General features: G+C 47.2%; 1 protein-coding gene across 2 annotated transcripts in view; it reads right to left on the minus strand.

Annotated features, from left to right (window-relative positions):
- Positions 1 to 26,589, minus strand: part of LOC115118371 (unconventional myosin-Vc-like) — a 57,446-nt gene extending 30,857 nt beyond the window's left edge. Inside the window, exons 1-14 of one of the 2 annotated variants that reach the window (XM_065022245.1) lie at positions 26,512 to 26,589; positions 25,939 to 26,049; positions 22,997 to 23,168; positions 21,992 to 22,136; positions 18,883 to 19,039; positions 16,695 to 16,838; positions 16,377 to 16,458; positions 13,768 to 13,875; positions 11,359 to 11,465; positions 8,807 to 9,072; positions 6,958 to 7,039; positions 6,642 to 6,782; positions 2,690 to 2,812; positions 2,314 to 2,397 (exon numbers count right to left, since the gene is read on the minus strand). In XM_065022245.1, the coding sequence (XP_064878317.1) occupies positions 2,314 to 2,397; positions 2,690 to 2,812; positions 6,642 to 6,782; positions 6,958 to 7,039; positions 8,807 to 9,072; positions 11,359 to 11,465; positions 13,768 to 13,875; positions 16,377 to 16,458; positions 16,695 to 16,838; positions 18,883 to 19,039; positions 21,992 to 22,136; positions 22,997 to 23,168; positions 25,939 to 26,049; positions 26,512 to 26,547 (1,758 nt within the window). In that variant the 5' untranslated portion in view covers positions 26,548 to 26,589. The other variant, XM_065022246.1, reaches the window with a different exon arrangement.
- Positions 26,590 to 27,650: the final 1,061 nt, after the last annotated feature.

Here is a 27,650-nt window from a genome sequence, read left to right on the forward strand (position 1 = left end):
ACCGGGTTGGCATGACTTTCAACACTACTGCCACTGGGTTGGCATGACTTTCAACACTACTGCCACCGGGTTGGCATGACTTTAAATACTACTGCCACTGGGTTGGCATGACTTTCAACACTACTGCCACCGGGTTGGCATGACTTTCAACACTACTGCCACCGGGTTGGCATGACTTTAAATACTACTGCCCCTGGGTTGGCATGACTTTAAATACTACTGCCCCTGGGTTGGCATATCTTTCAATACTACTGCCACTGGGTTGGCATGACTTTCAATACTACTGCCCCTGGGTTGGCATATCTTTAAATACTACTGCCACTCGGTTGGCATATCTTTAAATACTACTGCCACTCGGTTGGCATGACTTTAAATACTACTGCCACTGGGTTGGCATGACTTTAGACAATTGAGACTTTTTATAAACAAAAGACCATCTAGGAGCCTGGACCATGACACCACCCAGACCATCTAGGAGCCTGGACCATGACACCACCCAGCCCATCTAGGAGCCTGGACCATGACACCACCCAGCCCATCTAGGAGCCTGGACCATGACACCACCCAGACCATCTAGGAGCCTGGACCATGACACCACCCAGACCATCTAGGAGCCTGGACCCGGACCATCTAAGAGCCTGGACCATGACACCACCCAGACCATCTAGGAGCCTGGACCCAGACTCCACCCAGCCCATTTAGGAGCCTGGACCCGGACCATCTAGGAGCCTGGACCATGACACCACCCAGACCATCTAGGAGCCTGGACCATGACACCACCTAGACCATCTAGGAGCCTGGACCCGGACCATCTAGGAGCCTGGACCCGGACCATCTAGGAGCCTGGACCCGGACCATCTAGGAGCCTGGACCCAGACCATCTAGGAGCCTGGACCCAGACCATCTAGGAGCCTGGACCCAGACCATCTAGGAGCCTGGACCCAGACCATCTAGGAGCCTGGACCCAGACCATCTAGGAGCCTGGACCCAGACCATCTAGGAGCCTGGACCCAGACCATCTAGGAGCCTGGACCCAGACCATCTAGGAGCCTGGACCCAGACCATCTAGGAGCCTGGACCCAGACCATCTAGGAGCCTGGACCCAGACCATCTAGGAGCCTGGACCCAGACCATCTAGGAGCCTGGACCCAGACCATCTAGGAGCCTGGACCCAGACCATCTAGGAGCCTGGACCCAGACCATCTAGGAGCCTGGACCCAGACCATCTAGGAGCCTGGACCCAGACCATCTAGGAGCCTGGACCCAGACCATCTAGGAGCCTGGACCCTCTCCATATTTACAGGTTGCGTTAAGATCTTGACTCAGGTAATACCTCCCATCCTCTCTAAGCGTCATCATCGTACGGTTGTCTGTACTGCCAGGGGGTGTTGTCAGTTGTAATCTTGAAACCATTCATTCCAACTGCACTCTTAGATCTGCTATTGTTAGCTCAAAATAGAAGCCCACTGTAGTCTTTGCTCACCCAGTGCTATTAGTTCAAATGTGAATTCCATAAACTTGAATACCCCCTCGGTTTTCAAATCACGTAGAGTCCCCCCCCAATGGTACCATCCTCGGAAAAGGTTTCATAGAAACTCCTTCCATTTCAATATTATCGCTTGCACAGTGCTCCTTGGGATGTTTAAAGCTTGGGAAATCTTTTTGTATCCAAATCCGGCTTTAAACTTCTTCACAACAGTATCTCGGACCTGCCTGGTGTGTTCCTTGTTCTTCATGATGCTCTCTGCGCTTTTAACGGACCTCTGAGACTATCACAGTGCAGGTGCATTTATACGGAGACTTGATTACACACAGGTGGATTGTATTTATCATCATTAGTCATTTAGGTCAACATTGGATCATTCAGAGATCCTCACTGAACTTCTGGAGAGAGTTTGCTGCACTGAAAGTAAAGGGGCTGAATAATTTTGCACGCCCAATTCTTCAGTTTTTGATTTGTTAAAAAAGTTTGAAATATCCAATAAATGTCGTTCCACTTCATGATTGTGTCCCACTTGTTGTTGATTCTTCACAAAAAAATACAGTTTTATATCTTTATGTTTGAAGCCTGAAATGTGGCAAAAGGTCGCAAAGTTCAAGGGGGCCGAATACTTTCGCAAGGCACTGTATATATATATATATTTTTGTGTGTGTGTTTAATGTGTATTTTATATTGTATTATACAGGACCCATTTGGAAAAGAGACTTAGGTCTAAATAAGTCTTCCCTATCAAAATAAAGGTTAAATAAATACAAATAAAAATGTAATAAGCATGTTAAGAAACACACTGAGAAGGAGAGGTCAGTCCTTACCTTACTGGTTCTCATGGTGTCTATCAGCTCTTCATACAGTGTGTCTCTGTTCTTCTCTAGAAAGCCCCAGCACTGATATTCTACCTGTATTGGCACAACACAGATTTTCAAAGCAAAGCCACAGATTTAAGGTATGTAATTGGTGAACAAAAAAATATTTTTTTCCTTTACAAATGAATGAATTTTTTAAATTTTTTATAAAAACATAATAAATTGGATGTAAAATGAGCAGAGGTGAATTCCATTGAAATGTAGTCACTTCAGGAAGTAAACTGACATTCCAATTGCTTCCTGAAATGACTGAGTTGAAATGGAATTCAGTCCAACCCTGCTAAGTTCCACTGTAATATAAAAGGGACATGGAGTGTGACTGTACCTTGTCAGCAAAGTGTTGGATGATGAAAGCTTCGTTAGACATCCTGGGCTTCTCAAACAGAGGGTTGTCAGCCAGGTAGTTATACAGCTTCTGAAGCCAGTTCTGATCTGTACCCTGGGGGAACTGGAGAGAGAGAGAAAAAGAGAGAGAAAAAGAAAGAGAGAAAGAGAAAGAAAGAAAGAGAGAAAGAGAAAGAGAGAAAGAAAAAGAAAGAAAAAGAGAGAAAGAAAGAAAAAGAAAGAAAAAGAAAGAAAGAGAGAAAGAGAAAAAAAGAGAAAGAAAGAAAAAGAGAAAGAAGAGAAAGAGAGAAAGAAAGAGAGAAAGAGAGATTGATAAAAATTGAACATGCAGTATTAGAAATACAAAACAATATGCCACAGACAAGTGCTGCCGACTCTGGATCACATATAATCCATGGTGAAGGGGAGTTGGAGCCTCGTCTCAGCTACTTTGCCCTCTCTATCCCTCCCTCCACCGTGTATCATCCATTATAAAACTGTCTGGTTCCAGCCCTGAATGCTGATTGGCTGACAGCTGTGGTATACCTTTATAGTTAAATAAAGGATAAATGAAAAATAAGACCGTATACCACGGGTATAACAAAACATTTAGTTTTACTGCTCTAATTATGTTGGTAACCAGTTTATAATAGTAATAAGGCACCTCGGGGGTTTGTGGTTTACGGCCAACATACCACTGCTAAGGGCTGTGTTCAGGCACTCCACATTACGTCGTGCATAAGAACAGCCCTTAGCTGTGGTATATTGGCCATATACACACCCCCTCACTCTTTATTGCTTAATTATACCATGGCATTGTTGAATACTTGTTTCTGATTGGCTTGAAGGGCATTCTAGAGCGTGCATAATTTCCCTAAAAACGCATGGTATATTGGGTACAACATCTCCTATACACTTCCTGATAAACGGTGACGGAGTTTATCAGGAAGTGTATAGGAGATGTTGTACCCACTGTGACTATTAAAACCAACCCTAAAACAGAAACCGTGGATACATGGCAACATTCGCGCAAAACTGAAAGCGCGAACCAGCGCATTTAACAACTGCATGGTGACTGGGAATATGGTTGAATGCAAACAGTCCAGTTATGTCCTCCGTAAGGCAATCAAACAGACAAAATGTCAGTACAGAGACAAAGTGGAGTTGCAATTCAACGACTCAGACACGAGACGTATGTGGCAGGGTCTACAGACAATCACGGACTACAAAGAGAATACCAGCCATGCCGTGGACATCGACATCTTGCTTCCGGACCAGCTAAACACCTTCTTAACCCGCTTTGAGGATAACACAGTGCCACTGACGCGTCCCGCTCCCAAGGACTGTGGGCTCTCCTTCTCCGTGGCCGATGTGAGTAAGACATTTAAAACGCATTTAAACGTGTTAACTCTCACAAGGCTGCTGGCCCAGACTGCATCCCTAGCCACGTCCTCAGAGCATGCGCAGACCAGCTGGCTGGTGTGTTTACGGACATATTCCCTCTCTCCCTATCCCAACATGCTTCAAGATGGCCACCACTGTTCCTGTACCGAAGAACTAAATGACTATCGCCCCGTAGCACTCACTTCTGTCATCATGAAGTGCTTTGAGAGACTAGTCAAGGATCATATCACCTCCACCCTACCGGACACCCTAGACCCACCCCAATACATCCACAGACGATGCAATCGACATCGCACTGCCCTATCCCATGTGGACAAGAGGAATACCCATGTAAGAATGCTGTTGATTGACTATTGCTTAGCCTTCAACACCATCGTACCCTCCAAGCTCATCATTAAGCTGGAGACCCTGGGTCTGAACCCCGCCCTGTGCAACCGGGTCCTGGAATTCCTGACAGGCTGCCCCCAGGGTGCCAAACGTTTACAAATCGAGAAGATCATGTTGGGCTGTATCACCGCCTGGTACGGAAACTACACCGCCCACAACCGCAGGGCTCTCCAGAGGGTGGTGCACAACACACCACCGGGGGCAAACTACCTGCCCTCCAGGACACCTACACCACCCGATGTCACAGGAAGGCCAAAAAGATCATCAAGGACAACAACCACCCTGAGCCACTGCCTGTTCACCCAGCTACCATCCAGAAGGCGAGGTCAGTACAGGTGCATCAAAGCTGGGACCGATAGACTGAAAAACAGCTTCTATCTCAAGGCCATCAGATTGTTAAACAGCCATCACTAGCACATTAGAGGCTGCTGCCCAATATACATGGACTTGAAATCACTGGCCACTATAATAAATGTATCACTAGTCACTTTAATAATGTTTCCATACTGCTTTACTCATCTCATATGTATATACTGTATTCTGTCCTATTCTACTGTATCTTAGTCTATGCATTACTCATTACATATGTATATTCTGTATCTGGTCCTATTCTACTGTATCTTAGTCTATGCATTACTCATTACATATGTATATTCTGTATTCTATTCTACAGTATCTTAGTCTATGCATTACTCATTACATATGTATATTCTGTATTCTATTCTACAGTATTTTAGTCTATGCATTACTCATTACATATGTATCTGGTCCTATTCTACAGTATCTTAGTCTATGCATTACTCATTACATATGTATATTCTGTATCTGGTCCTATTCTACAGTATCTTAGTCTATGCATTACTCATTACATATGTATATTCTGTATCTGGTCCTATTCTACAGTATCTTAGTCTATGCATTACTCATTACATATGTATATTCTGTATCTGGTCCTATTCTACTGTATCTTAGTCTATGCATTACTCATTACATATGTATATTCTGTATCTGGTCCTATTCTACAGTATCTTAGTCTATGCATTACTCATTACATATGTATATTCTGTATCTGGTCCTATTCTACAGTATCTTAGTCTATGCATTACTCATTACATATGTATATTCTGTATTCTATTCTACAGTATCTTAGTCTATGCATTACTCATTACATATGTATATTCTGTATCTGGTCCTATTCTACTGTATATTAGTCTATGCATTACTCATTACATATGTATATTCTGTATCTGGTCCTATTCTACTGTATATTAGTCTATGCATTACTCATTACATATGTATATTCTGTATCTGGTCCTATTCTACTGTATCTTAGTCTATGCATTACTCATTACATATGTATATTCTGTATTCTATTCTACTGTATATTAGTCTATGCATTACTCATTACATATGTATATTCTGTATCTGGTCCTATTCTACTGTATCTCAGTCTATGCTGCTCTGACATTGCTCCTCCATATATTGATATATTGTTAATTCCATTCCTTTACTTTAGATTGTGTGCATTGTTAGATATTACTGCATTGTTGGAGCTAGAAACACAAGCATTTTGCTATACCCACAATAATATCTGCTTAAACATGTGTATATGACAACTCAAATTTGTCATATACACAAGGTAGAATTAAATGGCTTTAGTTCATTCTCACATGTCCTATGTTTGAGCTGCTTTTGAAAGTAAAAGTCGAACTGAAAACATTTTTTTGTTGACTTAGATTTTTATAACGGTAAGCTAGGACCGATGGTTTGGTTAGCTGAGCTAGCAAGTCTGTTTGGTTACCACGGCAACTACTGTAGCTATCTAGTAAACAAGCTAGCTACTTCAGTGGCCGTTGAACACATTTCTACCTGCAAATTAACACACTTCTAGAGGTAAATGTGTTAAATTATAGCCATGGTATAAAAGGGATAATCAACTCGGGTCTCTATTCGTTCACTGGGAAAATAATGCCACTCTGTTGAAGGTCAGTTTTTCCTACTCCACTAAGCGCGTTGTGGAACACACCTTTCACGTCATTCATTTATTTTCCATACAACGCATAAAGCCCCGAGTTAATTATCCATTTTATATTTCACACTGTCCTGTCATACAAAAAAAAAAAACTATACACATCCTTGTTAAATACATAAATTGGTCTCACCAGACATTCTTCATCTAGAAGGTCCAGGATGCCCATTTTAGCTTCAATCAGGTCAATGACCGGCTGGTTGTCATAGAAGTCTATCAGAGTCCAGGGAATATCCTCCTTCATGTACTCCTCCTGCTCCAGCTTAAACACATGCTGATATAGGAAACAGCAGAAAATATATTTCTTAGTTGTTGTTACAACCTTTCAGTGAAACAAGTGTATTGTTTTCACCACAATTGAGACATTGCAGACTTCGTAATCCCAGAACCCAATACCACATCTCGAGTGGCTGTAGCTACTGGAGTCTGTGTCACTAGAGAATACATACCAAGTTGAACTGTTGTTGCAGTTTCTCGTTGGCGTAGTTGATGCAAAACTGTTCAAAACTGTTGATGTCAAATGTTTCAAAGCTGGAAAAAAAGGAGGAAAGAGGTGCCAAAATGGAGTGAAAATAACGTATGATGATGTATCCACTATTCAGTACAACTAACCTACAGTTAATATACAGTACACTATGCAGTACAACTAACCTACAGTTAATATACAGTACACTATGCAGTACAACTATCCTACAGTTTATATAAGGTACACTATGCAGTACAACTAAGCTACAGTTAATATACAGTACAACTATCCTACAGTTAATATACAGTACAACTATCCTACAATAGAACTATACAGTACAACTAACCTACAGTTAATATACAGTACACTATGCAGTACAACTAACCTACAGTTAATATACAGTACACTATGCAGTACAACTATCCTACTGTTAATATACAGTACAACTATCCTACAATACAACTATCCTACAGTTAATATACAGTACAACTATCCTACAATAGAACTATACAGTACAACTAACCTACAGTTAATATACAGTACACTATGCAGTACAACTAACCTACAGTTAATATACAGTACACTATGCAGTACAACTATCCTACAGTTAATATACAGTACACTATGCAGTACAACTAACCTACAGTTAATATACAGTACACTATACAGTACAACTATCCTACAGTTAATATACAGTACACTATGCAGTACAACTAACCTACAGTTAATATACAGTACACTATGCAGTACAACTAACCTACAGTTTATATAAGGTACACTATGCAGTACAACTATCCTACAGTTTATATAAGGTACACTATGCAGTACAACTATCCTACAGTTTATATAAGGTACACTATGCAGTACAACTAAGCTACAGTTAATATACAGTACAACTATCCTACAGTTAATATACAGTACAACTATCCTACAGTTAATATACAGTACAACTATCCTACAGTTAATATACAGTACAACTATCCTACTGTTAATATACAGTACAACTATCCTACTGTTAATATACAGTACAACTATCCTACAGTTAATATACAGTACAACTATCCTACAGTTAATATACAGTACAACTATCCTACAGTTAATATACAGTACAACTATCCTACAGTTAATATACAGTACAACTATCCTACTGTTAATATACAGTACAACTATACAGTACAACTATCCTACTGTTAATATACAGTACAACTATACAGTACAACTATCCTACTGTTAATATACAGTACAACTATACAGTACAACTATCCTACTGTTAATATACAGTACAACTATCCTACTGTTAATATACAGTACAACTATCCTACTGTTAATATACAGTACAACTATCCTACTGTTAATATACAGTACAACTATCCTACTGTTAATATACAGTACAACTATCCTACTGTTAATATACAGTACAACTATGCAGTACAACTATCCTACTGTTAATATACAGTACAACTATCCTACAGTTAATATACAGTACAACTATGCAGTACAACTATCCTACTGTTAATATACAGTACAACTATCCTACTGTTAATATACAGTACAACTATCCTACTGTTAATATACAGTACAACTATGCAGTACAACTATCCTACTGTTAATATACAGTACAACTATGCTACTGTTAATATACAGTACAACTATGCAGTACAACTATCCTACTGTTAATATAACCGACACCAACGTATTTTCGAAGAAGGTTTTAAAACGATCGTGATATTTGCACGTGGTCCATTTATCTCACTTTAGTCGAATGTACTTGAAATATGGTGGTGAATAAAAGCGTCTGCTAAAACGACTCCGTTGTAAACGTCACACATTACCCATAGATATCCAGGACACCTATGAAGGAGTGCTGTTTCCCCGGGACCTGCAGCGCTGCGTTGATCTTCTGGATGACGCAGTCGAACAGGTGGGCGTAGATCTGCTTGGCGAGGGCGTCTCTGGCGTTCACCGCCCGCTTGCTGGTTACCGGCTTCACCACCGTCTCTGCCACCATGACGAAGCGGCGGTGGCACAGCCAACGGGTCACACCGTCAGGACTGACCCCGAGAAGGTCGCAAAACGCTGCTATGTGGGGATCACTGGACTGGAGGGGGGAGGGAGAGAGGAGGGAGAGATGGAGAGAGGAGGGAGGGAGAGGGAAAGAGGAGGGAGGGAGAGGGAAAGAGGAGGGAGGGAGAGGGAAAGAGGAGGGAGGGAGGGAGAGGGGGAGGGAGGGAGGGAGGGAGAGACGAGGGAGGGATGGAAAGAGGAGGGAGGGATGGAAAGAGGAGGGAGGGATGGAAAGAGGAGGGAGGGATGGAAAGAGGATGGAGAGAGAGAGGGAGGGAGGGAGGGAGGGAGGGAGGGAGGGAGGGAGGGAGGGAGGGAGGGAGGGGAGGGAGGGAGGGAGGGAGGGGAGAGCAGGAAAGGAAGGGGAGGGAGAGGGTTGGTTTTCAGTTGCTAATAAAGACTTTCCTTGATATTTGTAGGTGGTCATCAACCTTTTCTGAGTCAAGATCACTTTGAGTCAAAATGCAAGCTGAGATCTACCGATCTATATTGAGGTAGGATATATGATCACACCGGTAATAGATCCATTGTTGTATGACTTGTGAGGCACAGCTGAGTGAGCAGACATTTAAAATAATTAGCTTTTTATTTTACTGGGCTGATGGTGCCTGTATCTGAGGGAGATGGCGGCAGACTGAGGGAGAGAGCGGCAGACTGAGGGAGAGAGCGGCAGACTGAGGGAGAGAGCGGCAGACTGAGGGAGAGAGCGGCAGACTGAGGGAGAGAGCGGCAGACTGAGGGTCAGTCTCAGCAGAGGGAGAGAGCAGCAGACTGAGGGTCTGTCTCAGCAGAGGGAGAGAGCAGCAGACTGAGGGTCTGTCTCAGCGGAGGGAGAGAGCAGCAGACTGAGGGTCAGTCTCAGCAGAGGGAGAGAGCAGCAGACTGAGGGTCAGTCTCAGCAGAGGGAGAGAGCAGCAGACTGAGGGTCAGTCTCAGCAGAGGGAGAGAGCAGCAGACCGAGGGTCAGTCTCAGCAGAGGGAGAGAGCAGCAGACCGAGGGTCAGTCTCAGCAGAGGGAGAGAGCAGCAGACTGAGGGTCAGTCTCAGCAGAGGGAGAGAGCAGCAGACTGAGGGAGAGAGCAGCAGACTGAGGGTCAGTCTCAGCAGAGGGAGAGAGCAGCAGACTGAGGGTCCGTCTCAGCGGAGAGAGAGAGCAGCAGACTGAGGGTCTGTCTCAGCAGAGGGAGAGAGCAGCAGACTGAGGGTCAGTCTCAGCAGAGGGAGAGAGCAGCAGACTGAGGGTCTGTCTCAGCAGAGGGAGAGAGCAGCAGACTGAGGGTCAGTCTCAGCAGAGGGAGAGAGCAGCAGACTGAGGGTCTGTCTCAGCAGAGGGAGAGAGCAGCAGACTGAGGGTCAGTCTCAGCAGAGAGAGAGAGCAGCAGACTGAGGGTCTGTCTCAGCAGAGGGAGAGAGCAGCAGACTGAGGATCTGTCTCAGCGGAGGGAGAGAGCAGCAGACTGAGGGAGAGAGCAGCAGACTGAGGGTCCGTCTCTCAACGTCCCTCCTCTCTCCCTTTCCTCCACTGACTCTGACCAAAAAGAGACACCGTCTTCCAGCTGATGGCACCGTATTATTTCATGCCTCACAAATGCATGTTGTTCCTCCTATCAACAGAGAACGTTCAATATTCCTTGATATTAAAAGCCCCAAGCCGCTAATAATAACAAGGCCTATAGATACACTTTCCTCCTCATTCATTACTGCTGCAGTGCTGGTTGTAGCGCTGAGTGGAAGTAGGAAGAACGCTCATTTTATGACTGATAAAAGTGTTGAATACAAAGTGTTGACAGTGCGGAGTAAGAACTTAAACATGAACTCAGTCATAAAAACAGCAGCTGTTTGCTGTATTCAACAGTCTCTCTAGTCATGGTTTTAAACGTTTTGAAACGTCACAGTATCAAGTTTGCCGTATCTTTCTTTACTGCTACGTTACTGCAGACACGGGGTCATCTGAGCATTCTGATTGGCCGGCGGTAAGCATGGTGCACTTGATTTCCTCTCCGGGCCCACCAGGAAGGCAGAGTTTGCACCTTCAGACACATGAAATGGCAACAGTTTGCCCACCTGGCGCGAGACCAATAAAAAAAATACAAACAAGGATTATTTTTTTTTTACAGCAATGTTTGGGATCGACTAGAAATGCCTTGGAGATCAAGAAGTCGACGGAGATCGACTAGAAATGCCTTGGAGATCAAGAAGTCGACGGTGATCGACCGGTTGGTATAAAGGGTTGTGAGTCACCCCGGGTTGGATTTCCACTCGGCCACATACACATATCAAGCCAATGTTTTCCCGGGAGAAACGTAAGTTAGACACTTACACTAATTGATGACCTGTCTGATCCAACGTTTCTGATATCTACATTCCCCAGGTGTAGAATCCCAGCCAGCACCTTGAACACATCAGCCTGGAAGTCCTCCGTTAACCCTACAGGGAGGACAGAGGGCAGTCAGGGGAATAACACTGCATCCTGCAGACTCAACTACATAAGGACCTCATAACCCATACATAACCCATACATAACCCATACATAAGACATACATAAGACAGGGGAATAACACTGCATCCTGCAGACATACCTACATAAGGACTTCATAACCCATACATAAGACAGGGGTATTAACACTGCATTCTGCAGACATACCTACATAAGGACTTCATAACCCATACATAACCCATACATAAGACAGGGGAATAACACTGCATCCTGCAGACATACCTACATTAGGACCTCATAACCCATACATAGCCCATACATAAGACAGGGGTATTAACACTGCATTCTGCAGACATACCTAGGTGAAAAGCGAGTTAAAGAAATCCATTGATATTTTAGTAATTTAATATCCGCTCTTATCCAGAGACACTTACCATCCGTTCAGTCAACTTAATTTATGCAGTAAACAACCACGACCATGATCCCTGCAAGCAAAATATTCTGCTATATTTGTTCCCCATCTACAAATGCATGGTTATCAAACAAACGTCTGATAACAGTACATGTTGATCTGAGCAGTAAGTTGACCTACAGAGCGGCGTTGACCTACAGCGCGACAAACATAGTGACGTTGACCTACAGAGCGACGATGGCCTGCAGAGCGGCATTGACCTACAGAGCAGCGTTGACCTACAGAGCGCCGTTGACCTACAGAGCGGCCGTTGACCTACAGAGCGATGAACAGAGCGACGAACAGAGCGACGAACAGAGCGACGTCAGCCTGCAGAGCGACGTCAGCCTGCAGAGCGACGTCAGCCTGCAGAGCGACAAACAGAGCGACGAACAGTGCGACGAACAGAGCGACGTCGGCCTGCAGAGCGATGAACAGAGCGAAGAACAGAGCGATGAACAGAGCGACGTCAGCCTGCAGAGAGAAGAACAGAGCGACGTCGGCCTAGCGATGAACAGCGATGAACAGAGCGATGAACAGAGCGATGAACAGAGTGACGTCGGCCTACAGAGCGATGAACAGAGCGACGTCGGCCTACAGAGCGATGAACAGAGTGACGTCGGCCTACAGAGAGAAGAACAGAGCGATGAACAGAGCGATGAACAGAGCGACGTCGGCCTACAGAGCGATGAACAGAGCGATGAACAGAGCGACGAACAGAGCGACGAACAGAGCGATGAACAGAGCGACGTCAGCCTGCAGAGCGATGAACAGAGCGATGAACAGAGTGATGAACAGAGCGACGTCGGCCTACAGAGCGATGAACAGAGCGACGAACAGAGCGACGAACAGAGCGACGTCGGCCTACAGAGCGACGAACAGAGCGACGAACAGAGCGACGAACAGAGCGACGAACAGAGCGACGAACAGAGTGACGAACAGAGCGACGTCGGCCTACAGAGAGAAGAACAGAGCGATGAACAGAGCGACGAACAGAGCGATGAACAGAGCGATGAACAGAGCGATGAACAGAGCGACGTCAGCCTGCAGAGCGATGAACAGAGCGATGAACAGAGCGGAGCGACGAACAGAGCGATGAACAGAGCGATGAACAGAGCGATGAACAGAGCGATGAACAGAGCGACGTCAGCCTGCAGAGCGATGAACAGAGCGATGAACAGAGTGAGGTCGGCCTACAGAGCGATGAACAGAGTGACGTCGGCCTACAGAGCGATGAACAGAGTGACGTCGGCCTACAGAGCGATGAACAGAGTGACGTCGGCCTACACAGCGATGAACAGAGTGACGTCGGCCTACAGAGCGATGAACAGATTGACGTCGGCCTACAGAGCGATGAACAGAGCGACGTCGGCCTACAGAGCGATGAACAGAGCGACGTCGGCCTACAGAGCGATGAACAGAGCGACGTCGGCCTACAGAGCGATGAACAGAGCGACGTCGGCCTACAGAGCGATGAACAGAGCGACGTCGGCCTACAGAGCGATGAACAGAGCGGCGTCGGCCTACAGAGCGATGAACAGAGCGACGTCGGCCAGAGCGACGTACAGAGCGATGAACAGAGCGACGTCGGCCTACAGAGCGATGAACAGAGCGACGTCGGCCTACAGAGCGATGAACAGAGCGACGTCGGCCTACAGAGCGATGAACAGAGCGACGTCGGCCTACAGAGCGATGAACAGAGCGACGTCGGCCTACAGAGCGATGAACAGAGTGACGTCGGCCTACAGAGCGATGAACAGAGCGATGAACAGAGCGATGAACAGAGCGATGAACAGAGCGACGTCGGCCTGCAGAGAGAAGAACAGAGCGATGTCTCTCACCCAACAGAGAGAAGGTCCTGCGTGTCTCCTCCATGTCCTTCCTATCGTCCACGCCCTCGATAGCAGTCTCCCCTCCCATACTGGTGTACCTGAACTCATCTGCCCTCACTGGAGAGAGACAAGCACACAGACACACGTCCATTAGCACGTTATTGACCTACCCCATACACTTCAGTAGCCTACATTATTTGATCTGTTGTCAGGATGTCAGTGTAAATACTGACTCATCTGGTTGAATAACGGTGAAAGACAAAAAAAAAAATAATAATAATAATAATTGAAATGATGACTTTCATGGCCTAGTCAGAGGCCGTATCTTCCGTCCCTCCCCCTCCAGGGGCCGCATCTTCCGTCCCTCCCTCCCTAGGGGCCGCATCTTCCGTCCCTCCCTCCCTAGGGGCCGCATCTTCCGTCCCTCCCCTCCCTCCTAGGGGCCGTCCCTCTCTCCCTATCTCTTCCGTCCCTCCTCCCCCTAGGGGCCGCATCTTCCGTCCCTCCCTCCCCTCCCTTCCGTCCCTCCTCCCCAGGGGCCGCATCTTCCGTCCCTCCCTCCCTAGGGGCCGCATCTTCCGTCCCTCCCTCCCTAGGGGCCGCATCTTCCGTCCCTCCCTCCCTAGGGGCCGCATCTTCCGTCCCTCCCTCCCTAGGGGCCGCATCTTCCGTCCCTCCCTCCCCAGGGGCCGCATCTTCCGTCCCCCCTCCCCAGGGGCCGCATCTTCCCCCTCCCTCCCTAGGGGCCGCATCTTCCCTCCCTCCCTCCCCCTAGGGGCCGCATCTTCCGTCCCTCCCTCCCTAGGGGCCGCATCTTCCGTCCCTCCTCCCTAGGGGCCGCATCTTCCGTCCCTCCCTCCCTAGGGGCCGCATCTTCCGTCCCTCCCTCCCTAGGGGCCGCATCTTCCGTCCCTCCCCCTAGGGGCCGCATCTTCCGTCCCTCCCTCCCTAGGGGCCGCATCTTCCGTCCCTCCCTCCCTAGGGGCCGCATCTTCCGTCCCTCCCTCCCCAGGGGCATCTTCCGTCCCTCCGGGCCGTATCTTCTCCCTCCCCAGGGGCCGTATCTTCCGTCCCTCCCTCCCCAGGGGCCGTATCTTCCGTCCCTCCCTCCCCAGGGGCCGCATCTTCCGTCCCTCCCTAGGGGCCGCATCTTCCGTCCCTCCCTCCCTAGGGGCCGCATCTTCCGTCCCTCCCTCCCTAGGGGCCGCATCTTCCGTCCCTCCCTCCCTAGGGGCCGTATCTTCCGTCCCTCCCTCCCTAGGGGCCGCATCTTCCGTCCCTCCCTCCTAGGGGCCGCATCTTCCGTCCCTCCCTCCCTAGGGGCCGTATCTTCCGTCCCTCCCTCCCTAGGGGCAGTATCTTCCGTCCCTCCCTCCCTAGGGGCAGTATCTTCCGTCCCTCCCTAGGGGCCGTATCTTCCGTCCCTCCCTAGGGGCCGCATCTTCCGTCCCTCCCTCCCTAGGGGCCGCATCTTCCGTCCCTCCCCCTCCAGGGGCCGCATCTTCCGTCCCTCCCCTCCAGGGGCCGCATCTTCCGTCCCTCCCTCCCTAGGGGCCGCATCTTCCGTCCCTCCCTCCCCAGGGGCCGCATCTTCCGTCCCTCCCCCCCAGGGGCCGCATCTTCCGTCCCTCCCCTCCAGGGGCCGCATCTTCCGTCCCTCCCCCCCAGGGGCCGCATCTTCCGTCCCTCCCTCCCTAGGGGCCGCATCTTCCGTCCCTCCCTCCCTAGGGGCCGCATCTTCCGTCCCTCCCTCCCTAGGGGCCGCATCTTCCGTCCCTCCTCCCTAGGGGCAGGGTCCCTCCCTCCCCTAGGGGCATCTTCCGTCCCTCTCCCCTAGTCCCTCCCTCCCTAGGGGCCGTATCTTCCGTCCCCTCCAGTATCTCCCCTCCCTAGGGGCAGTATCTTCCGTCCCTAGGGGCAGTTCCCTCCCTCCCTAGGGGTATCCGCATCTTCCGTCCCTCCTCCCGTCCCTCCCTAGGGGCCGTATCTTCCGTCCCTCCCTCCCTAGGGCCGCATCTTCCGTCCCTCCTCCCCAGGGGCCGCATCTTCCGTCCCTCCCTCCCCAGGGGCCGCATCTTCCGTCCCTCCCTCCCCAGGGGCCGCATCTTCCGTCCCTCCCTCCCTAGGGGCAGTATCTTCCGTCCCTCCCTCCCTAGGGGCAGTATCTTCCGTCCCTCCCTCCCTAGGGGCAGTATCTTCCGTCCCTCCCTAGGGGCAGTATCTTCCGTCCCTCCCTCCCCAGGGGCCGCATCTTCCGTCCCTCCCTCCCCAGGGGCCGCATCTTCCGTCCCTCCCTAGGGGCAGTATCTTCCGTCCCTCCCTAGGGGCAGTATCTTCCGTCCCTCCCTAGGGGCAGTATCTTCCGTCCCTCCCTAGGGGCAGTATCTTCCGTCCCTCCCTAGGGGCAGTATCTTCCGTCCCTCCCTAGGGGCAGTATCTTCCGTCCCTCCCTAGGGGCAGTATCTTCCATCTACAGTTAATACAGTAGCAGAACTGCCAAGCCCCAGGGGTTTAACAGGTCTCTCTTGCTAAATATTTAAAAAAAATATATATAATTTTTTTATCTCAATGGAGACAAAAATGAAGAATTACAGGTGAAATAAATGTCCGTCACTCACACAGTCTCAGGCTCTTGAACTCAGGCTGGTCTGCACAGGCACACATCTGGTAGAAGATGTGGTAGTTTCTCTCGCTCTCGGACTGAAGAGAAAGAGAGAGCGTCACTGTCTAAAAGTCATGCAACGATTAAGATCTGTTCGTGTTGGTCGTCGTCATGGCAAGAAAGGAGATGGCAAGACAACACACACAGATCTGGAACCAGGCTAGCAGTGGCTCACTGAAGCCTTCCAAAGGGTAAACATGACTCAACTATACAGTAGCTAGGCTACCTTACACACCACATATCAAATCTGAGAATCAAGTATGTGATGTATGACCTGGGAAACCACTCTAGATTTCTCCAGGAGATACGTCCTCATGTTGGCACCGATGATCTGATATCTCCTGTCGAAGCTGATCTCTGTGTACTTCCCAAAGCGACTGCTGTTGTCGTTCCTGGTCGTCTTGGCATTTCCTATAGCCTGACACACACACACACAAAAAAAAAAAAAAAAAACTCACATTACAAGTTTGTCCATCATAGTTGATGATAATCAAAACACATTGTAGATTGTATCATTAAGATGTATCAGAAGTACGGTGGCTGGTGAGGCCAATCTGTGCCTGGAACACCGTGGCACATCACACTGTGGGGCCTTTACCTACAGATTATCACGTGTATCACACTATGGGGCCTTTACCTACAGATTATCACGTGTATCACACTATGGGGCCTTTACCTACAGATTATCACGTGTATCACACTGTGGGGCCTTTACCTACAGATTATCACGAGTCTTTCACACTGTGGGGCCTTTACCTACAGATTATCACGTGTATCACACTGTGGGGCCTTTACCTACAGATTATCACAAGTGGATCACACTGTGGGGCCTTTACCTACAGATTATCACAAGTGGATCACACTGTGGGGCCTTTACCTACAGATTATCACAAGTGGATCACACTGTGGGGCCTTTACCTACAGATTATCACGTGTATCACACTATGGGGCCTTTACCTACAGATTATCACGTGTATCACACTATGGGGCCTTTACCTACAGATTATCACGTGTATCACACTGTGGGGCCTTTACCTACAGATTATCATGAGTATCACACTGTGGGGCCTTTACCTACAGATTATCATGAGTATCACACTGTGGGGCCTTTACCTACAGATTATCACAAGTGGATCACACTGTGGGGCCTTTACCTACAGATTATCACGTGTATCACACTGTGGGGCCTTTACCTACAGATTATCATGAGTATCACACTATGGGGCCTTTACCTACAGATTATCACAAGTGGATCACACTGTGGGGCCTTTACCTACAGATTATCACGAGTCTTTCACACTATGGGGCCTTTACCTACAGATTATCATGAGTCTTTCACACTATGGGGCCTTTACCTACAGATTATCACGTGGATCACACTGTGGGGCCTTTACCTACAGATTATCATGAGTCTTTCACACTATGGGGCCTTTACCTACAGATTATCACGAGTCTTTCACACTGTGGGGCCTTTACCTACAGATTATCATGTGGATCACACTGTGGGGCCTTTACCTACAGATTATCATGAGTGGATCACACTATGGGGCCTTTACCTACAGATTATCATGAGTCTTTCACACTATGGGGCCTTTACCTACAGATTATCACGTGTATCACACTGTGGGGCCTTTACCTACAGATTATCATGAGTGGATCACACTGTGGGGCCTTTACCTACAGATTATCACAAGTCTTTCACACTGTGGGGCCTTTACCTACAGATTATCACGTGGATCACACTGTGGGGCCTTTACCTACAGATTATCACAAGTGGATCACACTGTGGGGCCTTTACCTACAGATTATCACGTGTCTTTCACACTATGGGGCCTTTACCTACAGATTATCACAAGTGGATCACACTGTGGGGCCTTTACCTACAGATTATCATGAGTCTTTCACACTGTGGGGCCTTTACCTACAGATTATCATGAGTCTTTCACACTGTGGGGCCTTTACCTACAGATTATCATGAGTGTATCCACCTGTGGGGCCTTTACCTACAGATTATCACATGTATCACACTGTGGGGCCTTTACCTACAGATTATCATGAGTGGATCACACTGTGGGGCCTTTACCTACAGATTATCATGAGTGGATCACACTGTGGGGCCTTTACCTACAGATTATCACATGTATCACACTGTGGGGCCTTTACCTACAGATTATCACATGTATCACACTATGGGGCCTTTACCTACAGATTATCATGAGTCTTTCACACTGAGGGGCCTTTACCTACAGATTATCATGAGTCTTTCACACTGAGGGGCCTTTACCTACAGATTATCACGTGGATCACACTATGGGGCCTTTACCTACAGATTATCACATGTATCACACTGTGGGGCCTTAAAAGCATAAATGAAACAGATTACATCAAATTACTCATTCACATATTGTGATGCTACATGTAATGACCATTCACTGCTAGGACACATGTATTTAAAAACATACCTCAGTTATTGGGTTGGATGCCAGAACCTTGTCTTCCACGTGTGTTTTGCTGCCAGACTTGCTGACCATAGCGAAGTACCTCATGGCATATCTGGCAGACACGGTCTTGCCGGCTCCAGACTCACCACTCACTATGATAGACTGGTTCTTATTGTTCCTGAGTAAAAAAGGAAATAAATAAAAATGTATATCTAATTTTAAAAAATTAAAAAGAGAAACTTCCCTTTTTCAGGACCCCGTCTTTCAAAGGTAATTCCTAAAAATATTTTTTTAAACTTCACAGATCGTCATTGTAAAAGGGTTTTAAACACTGGTTACCCATAGTTGTTCAATGAACCATAAACAATTAATGAACATGCACCTGTGGAACGGTCGTTAAGACACTAACAGGCAATTAAGGTCACAGTTATGAAAACACAGGACACTAAAGAAGCCTTTCTGCTGACTCTGAAAAACACCAAAAGAAAGATGCTCAGGGTCCCTGCTCATCTGCATGAACGTGCCTTAGGCATGCTGCAAGGAGGCATGAGGACTGCAAATGTGGCCAGGGCAATAAATTGCAATGTTCGTACTGTGAGACGCCCGAGACAGCGCTACTGGGGTCATCCTCGTAGTGGCAGACCACGTGTAACAACACCTGCACAGGATCGGTGCATCCGAACATCACACCTGCAGGACAGGTACAGGATAGTAACATGGAGGTGGAAGGTCCATCATGGATCTGGGGCGGTGTGTCACAGCATCATCGGACAGAGCTGGTTGTCATTGCAGGTCATTTCAATGCTGTGCATTACAGGGAAGACATCCTCCTCCCTCATGTGGTACCCTTCCTGCAGGCTCATCCTGACATGACCCTCCAGCATGACAACGCTGTGTGTTACAGGGAAGACATCCTCCTCCCTCATGTGGTACCCTTCCTGCAGGCTCATCCTGACATGACCCTCTAGCATGACAATGCCACCAGCCATACTGCTCGTTCTGTGTGTGATTTCCTGCAAGACAGGAATGTCAGTGTTCTGCCATGGCCAGCGAAGAGCCCGGATCTCAATCCCATTGAGCACATCTGGGACCTGTTGGATCGGAGGGTCAGGGCTAGGGCCACTCCCCCAGAAATGTCTGGGAACTTGCAGGTACCTTGGTGGAAGAGTGGGGTAACATCTCACAGCAAGAACTGGCAAATCTGGTGCAGTCCATGAGGAGGAGACTGCAGTACTTAATGCAGCTGGTGGCCACACCAGATACTGACTGTTACTTTTGACCCCCTCGTTTGTTCAAGAACACATTATTCAATTTCTGTTAGTCACATGTCTGTGGAACTTGTTCAGTTTATATGTCTCAGTTGTTGAATCTTGTTTATGTTCATACAAATATTTACACATGTTAATTTTGCTGAAAATAAACGCAGTTGACAGTGAGAGGACGTTTATTATTTTGTTGCTGTGTTTATATCTGCGTAGGAATACTGCATATTTCACATTCTTTGAACATTTGACAGTTGAGCTTATTTCCAAGACGTTATACTGACAGATTGGACCAAAGGGCTAAAATGTTGGACGGAAAAATAGATTAAAGGCTATAGAGTATAGAATATAGAATAGGAAGTTGGTGGGGGGACGACTCAGGGATTGAACCGTTGTCTCCAGGAGCATAGTGTTGGTCTGGGAGGGAGGGGGGGCGGGACGACGACTCAGGGATTGAACCGTTGTCTCCAGGAGCATAGTGTTGGTCTGGGAGGGAGGGGGGGGGCAGGGGACGACGACTCAGGGATTGAACCGTTGTCTCCAGGAGCATAGCGTTGGTCTGGGAGGGGGACGACTCAGGGATTGAACCGTTGTCTCCAGGAGCATAGCGTTGGTCTGGGAGGGGGACGACTCAGGGATCGAACAGTTGTCTCCAGGAGCATGGTGTTGGTCCGGGGGGACGACTCAGGGATCGAACCGTTGTCTCCAGGAACATAACGTTAGTCTGGGAGGGAGGGGGACGACGACTCAGGGACAGACCCGTTGTCTCCAGGAGCATAGTGTTGGTCTGGGGGGGGTGGAGACGACGACTCAGGGATCGAACCGTTGTCTCCAGGAGCATAGTGTTGGTCCGGGGGTGGGGGGGAGACAACTCAGGGATCGAACCGTTGTCTCCAGGAGCATAGTGTTGGTCCGGGGGGTCGGACGGACTCAGGGATCGAACCGTTGTCTCCAGGAGCATAGCGTTGGTCTGGGAGGGGGGACGACTCAGGGATCGAACCGTTGTCTCCAGGAGCATAGTGTTGGTCTGGGAGGGGGCGACTCAGGGATCGAACCGTTGTCTCCAGGAGCATAGTGTTGGTCTGGGAGGGGGACTCAGGGATCGAACCGTTGTCTCCAGGAGCATAGCGTTGGTCTGGGAGGGGGGACGACTCAGGGATCGAACCGTTGTCTCCAGGAGCATAGTGTTGGTCTGGGAGGGGGGGGGACTCAGGGATCGAACCGTTGTCTCCAGGAGCATAGCGTTGGTCTGGGAGGGGGGACGGCGACGACACGACTCAGGGATCGAACCGTTGTCTCCAGGAGCATAGCGTTGGTCTGGGGGGGGCGACGACGACGACGACTCAGGGATCGAACCGTTGTCTCCAGGAGCATAGCGTTGGTCTGGGAGGGGGACGACTCAGGGATCGAACCGTTGTCTCCAGGAGCATAGTGTTGGTCTGGGAGGGGGACTCAGGGATCGAACCGTTGTCTCCAGGAGCATAGCGTTGGTCTGGGAGGGGGGACTCAGGGATCGAACCGTTGTCTCCAGGAGCATAGTGTTGGTCTGGGAGGGGGGGACTCAGGGATCGAACCGTTGTCTCCAGGAGCATAGCGTTGGTCTGGGAGGGGGACGACGACGACTCAGGGATCGAACCGTTGTCTCCAGGAGCATAGCGTTGGTCTGGGGGGGGGGGACGACGACGACGACTCAGGGATCGAACCGTTGTCTCCAGGAGCATAGTGTTGGTCTGGGAGGGGGGGCACGACGACTCAGGGAGTGAACCATTGTCTCCAGGAACATTGTGTTGGTCTGGGAGGGAGGGGGGGGGGGGCATTACTACCACAAAACCAGCCCCCCTCCCGGGGACGGCCCGTCTAACTTTTACCTGGCCATCTGTTTGTAAGCCTCCTCTGCCACAGCGAAGATGTGAGGATCCATGTCTCCCATGTTCTGTCCACTGTAGGCGTGGATGACTGCATCTCCATAGATGTGAAGCTGCTTGTATGGGTTGACAGCCACCAGGATGATTCCTGAAAGGGAGTGAAGGAAACCATCAAGACACACAGCACAGTCAGAGTTATCCATCAGGACACACAGCACAGTCAGAGTTATCCATCAGGACACACAGCACAGTCAGAGTTATCCATCAGGACACACAGCACAGTCAGTTATCCATCAGGACACACAGCACAGTCAGAGTTATCCATCAGGACACACAGCACAGTCAGAGTTATCCAGGACAGCACAGTCAGGACACACAGCACAGTCAGAGTTATCCATCAGGACACACAGCACAGTCAGAGTTATCCATCAGGACACACAGCACAGTCAGAGTTATCCATCAGGACACACAGCACAGTCAGTTATCCATCAGGACACACAGCACAGTCAGAGTTATCCATCAGGACACACAGCACAGTCAGTTATCCATCAGGACACACAGCACAGTCAGATTTATCCTACTTTGCTTTCACATAGTAAGCTTCTAATATAGAATTTAAAAATAAATAAAAGAGATGTATTGCCCTGTGAATATTATTTCTCTCATCTCCTACATTCTATACAAACATAAAGCAACAACTCGTCACCCAGACATGAACTTTCACCTTCCATCCAGCCGATAAACGAACAGTAAAACAAAAAGCATCCCATTAAGACAGCCGAGGAAGAATTTCCTTTAGTACCGCAGTAGGTGTAGATGGAGTGTGAGTGTTTCTTTACCACAGTAGGTGTAGATGGACTTGGGAGTGTGAGTGTGTCTTTACCACAGTAGGTGTAGATGGAGTGTGAGTGTTTCTTTACCGCAGTAGGTATAGATGGACTTGGGAGTGTGAGTGTTTCTTTACCGCAGTAGGTGTAGATGGACTTGGGAGTGTGAGTGTTTCTTTACCGCAGTAGGTGTAGATGATCTTGGACTCCACGAAGCGCACTTTGAGGTTGTGTAGAACTGCTGGTTCGTGGAGGTAGCTGAGAGCTGTCAGGTCATTCTCCCCCACCAGGATATCAGGGTTGCGGAGGTGAGGGAGCTGAGGACTGGATGTGTCCAGGGAGTACAGCATCTCCTACAGGGGGAATAACAGTGTGATGTTGGGGATTCAAAGCCTCTTGTGGCCAGTTTCCAGGACACAGAGTATAGTAAATCTAGTCCTGGTCTACAAAGCATTCTCAATACAGAATCTCAACGTTAAAAGTATGCTGTATGATTTACATGTCCTAGTCCTGCCGTACATGTCCTAGTCCTGCCGTACATGTCCTAGTCCATGAGTGAAAGTAATGAACTAGAGATGAATGAAAGATGATCCCCATAAATACACTGTTTTACATTTCAGTCATTTAGCAGACGCCAGAGAGGAGAAATCAGGGTTTTAGTGCCTTACTCAAAAGGCACAGAGACAGATGTTTCCCCTAGTCATCTCAGAGATTCGAACCAGAAACCATTTGGTTACTAGCACAACACTCTTAACCACTAGGCTACCTGCTGCAAATGTATGCTGTCGTTCAAATGTATGCTGTTGTAACGGATGTGAAACAGCTAGCTTAGTTAGCGGTGGTGCGCGCTAAATAGCGTTTCAAATCGGTTACGTCACTTGCTCTGAGACCTTGAAGTAGTAGTTCCCTTTGCTCTGCAAGGGCCACGGCTTTTGCCGTGACCCCCTTCGAGGGGTGACTGTTGTTGATGTGTGCAGAGGGTCCCTGGTTTGCGCCCGGGTATGGGCGAGGGGACGGTCTAAAGTTATACTGTTACACTGTCATTCAAACTGAAATTGCCCATACAGTACAGTGCAGAGTATAGTGGTCTATAGTTATAAACAGGGCTCTCCAACAGGCCCATACAGTACAGAGTATTGTGGTCTATAGTTATAAACAGGGCTCTCCAACAGGCCCATACAGTGCAGAGTATTGTGGTCTATAGTTATAAACAGGGCTCTCCAACAGGCCCATACAGTACAGTACAGAGTATTGTGGTCTATAGTTATAAACAGGGCTCTCCAACAGGCCCATACAGTACAGTACAGAGTATTGTGGTCTATAGTTATAAACAGGGCTCTCCAACAGGCCCATCCATCGTCAAAACAATTCTGAAAGTACTTGCAATGTTCACGTGTTCCATCGCAAACTGTCATAAACAAATCTCACAAGTATCAGTCACCGCAGGCTCTATTACCCCACCCCTGGTTCCACAAAATGGCTTAAAAAGTCAAACCTAACACAATATCGGCCAGTCAATTTCCAGCAATATTGCCCATCTTGTGAGTCGACAACTACTTTTCACAAAACCTTCTCGATTAAAATTTTAAGTAGGTTAACCTGGCGGAAGTATATCAATTGTTATCTATTATTTGTCAACTTTGTCATGAAATGAGCCGCAGCAGCACCAGAAACCATCGCTAGACGGGCACATTATGCCTGGCATAAACTACACGATTTCGCCGTCCCTGACGAATTTTCATGATCAGGGTGAAATCCTATGAACTTGGGCTAAGATCAGTACGTCTGGACTCGCGTAGGTTGAGCGGGTTTTTATTTATTTATTTAACTAGGCAAGTCAGTTAAGAACACATTCTTATTTTCAATGACGGGTCAAGGACGTACTGTTGAAGACTGTTCGGTTCTCCAGACCAGGATGTCCTGATATCTTTCTGACTTTGGCGGTGCGCCTGGTAGTAAGACCTAGGACGCGACAGCCAATGAGCACTCCACATGTTAGACCCCCAAATCATGGCGAACAGGGAAGCAACAACACCACGCAGGTTGTCCCTAGTTACCACAACCACAAAGTCAACACTGACCATAATCATACAAATGCATCATATTTCGTTTGTTGGTACTAATTTAAAGTTAGGCTTAAATGTAGCAGTGTGGTTTGGTTAAAAATCAGATATTAATAAGATAATTTGAATTAGCTAGAAATAAATATGACAGATTGGTGGAGCTGTGGAGAAAACGCGGCATCCTTTTCAAAATGAAAAGTTTTTACGGCCAATTCCCTCTACAATATCAGTCCATATTGTGGGTCCATATTCTGCGCCGCAGTCTCTTTTTTTAAACGCTTCTACGCATAATAATGGACATACTAATAAATCATCTCACCGACAAAAACATGTTTGCTTGTCGGCATTTTCCCCCGATGACAACCGAAAAACCGCAGGGCAGAATCTGCTAGGGAACGTGAGCAGCCACGTCCTGGGGTTGTGGATGGACGGAATTAAACATTTGGTACAAGGAAATCTGGAAATTTGAGCGCATCCGAGTAGTTAATATCTTTGAAGTGTTGTGTTTGCTCAGCATTAGATGACACATGCCTCACTCTAGATGCGCAATTAAAGGGGAACTACACACACAAAATCCAAATGTGTTAGTTTTCTTCCAGACCAGTTCTTTGAACAATTTTAATTTTGAGAGTTAAAAACAAATCTGGAGCCAGGAGTTTTAAAATCACAGATTTTAGAGGAGATGTGGTATATGGCCAATATAGGAAGGCTAAGGGCTATTCTTAGACTCAAGTGCCTGGACACAGCCCTTAGCCGTGGTATATTGGCCATAGATCACAAACCCCCAAGGAGCCTTATTGCTATTAAACTGGTTACCAACGTCATTAGAGCTGTAAAACTAAATGTTTTGTCATACCTGTGGTATACGATCTGATATATCATGGCTTTCAGCCAATCAGAATTCAGGGCTCACACCACCCAGTTGATAATAATCATTGTTTTACCAGGTATATTGACAGAAAACACTCTCTTGTACACCAATAACTTTATTTTTATTACAGGATCTCATGCTAGAAAAGGTTGGAGACCCCCTGGTTCATAGTCTGTCTTCAGTACTTACAGTGCCATCCTCAAGCTGCAGTTGTAAAGTATCATCACCAGGTTTGAAGTCTCTCAGGATCTCTGCTGACTTCCAGACATGCTCTTCATCCGGTATCCACACTCTGTTGTACTGAATGAGCCAATTAATTATAGCCTACTTTCTCAAGATTGAGATGAGTGAATGGTAGATCAAAATTACAGTACAGATACGTTACTACTAATTACATAGACTTCAATAATAAAGTAACACCGCAATTTGATAATGGACTCTACACGGAAAGTTGGAAACTCATTTGCATAATCATTTCCCAAACTGTATTCAGGTGGACAGTGTGCACCATATGTTAGTCATATAACAAATTTGTCAACGTGTTCAACAGGTGTTAAAACAAAGCGATTGAGATTCCGTATTAAGATTGAATGAGTTTTTAAAAACCATGTATCACTTCCCTTTTCATTATTTTCTCACCTTCGTATAAAGTTCCGACAAAGCCATGGTAGTAAAGTTTTAACAATCCGTGAGTTTAGCCAACAACATCCATACCGTCAGTGGCGAGAAAGTCGACAACTTCCCCAGGCGTTTTGTCTTTACCTGTGCAGTGGACTTCGCCTTCCTCGTCCCGCCCATCAGTCTTGTGACAGCAGCTTGACATTAGGGGTGTGTTCATTTGAACAAAGACAACAATAGAAACAGGATACATACCTCAGCGGGTTTTTAGTTGTGCGGGTGATTCTATAGTGATTCTATTGGCATGCGCCTTGCGTTTACTCAAGGAATGGAACGGGACACAGTAGCAAACGTAGCCTATAGATTTCTCTCAGCCTTTTCCTAGCAGTTGGGTGACAGCAATCCACGTAGCATTATATGGAAGCGACACATATTGTTCATGTAAATAAATACATTTCTCAGTTCATTCTATGATCACCTATTCAAAACCCACTCAGATTTTTAATTAATTTTTTACATTTATTATTTCAAATACCTCTCACCATCTTTTATGTACTGCTGACCCACAATATAAAGCCTTTTAGGTGCATAGTAACAAATAAACGCTAACATCCTGGTCCCGACAAAAGCAAACAAACCACCATCTCGTGGAATTATTCACAAGACATTCTTACAGTCATAGAACAATATTAAAACGTTACGCGGGTGATTCTATTAAGTGATACCAATGGCGCCTTGCGTTTACTCAAGGAACGGAACGGGATACAGTAGCAAACGTAGCCTATAGATTTCTCTCAGCCTTTCCCCAGCAACATTAAAACTACTGTAAAGCATTTGAGGAGATATTCAGGTTTATACATTTAGGAAAACTAGATGGTCATTTAATCTCTATGGGAAGCAATGGGCACACAGAGGGTGTGAGTCAACAGCAAGACTCTTTGGTTGCGGTGTCCAGCACACAGTGTACAATAGGAGTGGTGCTCATGATATTCATATTTACTGTGATATATGGGAAGGCAACAAGCACTACATTACAAAGGTAGTAAGCACTAGCCACTACATTACATAGGTCGGCATCAGCCAACTAACGTTGGCTCCCAAATATACGGTACAAACCCTAGTGGAAATACATTTACTTTGGTTAATAAAATGCAGTAGTCCTGGCCCCTTCATCCCAGCTCTTAGTGCCATTGCCCTCATCCACCTACACTGAACACAAATATAAACGCATTATGTAAAATGTTGGTCCCATGTTTCATGAGCTGAAATAAAAGATCCCAGAA

Source organism: Oncorhynchus nerka, linkage group LG9a, assembly GCF_034236695.1.
Source record: "Oncorhynchus nerka isolate Pitt River linkage group LG9a, Oner_Uvic_2.0, whole genome shotgun sequence".
NCBI lineage: Eukaryota > Metazoa > Chordata > Actinopteri > Salmoniformes > Salmonidae > Oncorhynchus > Oncorhynchus nerka.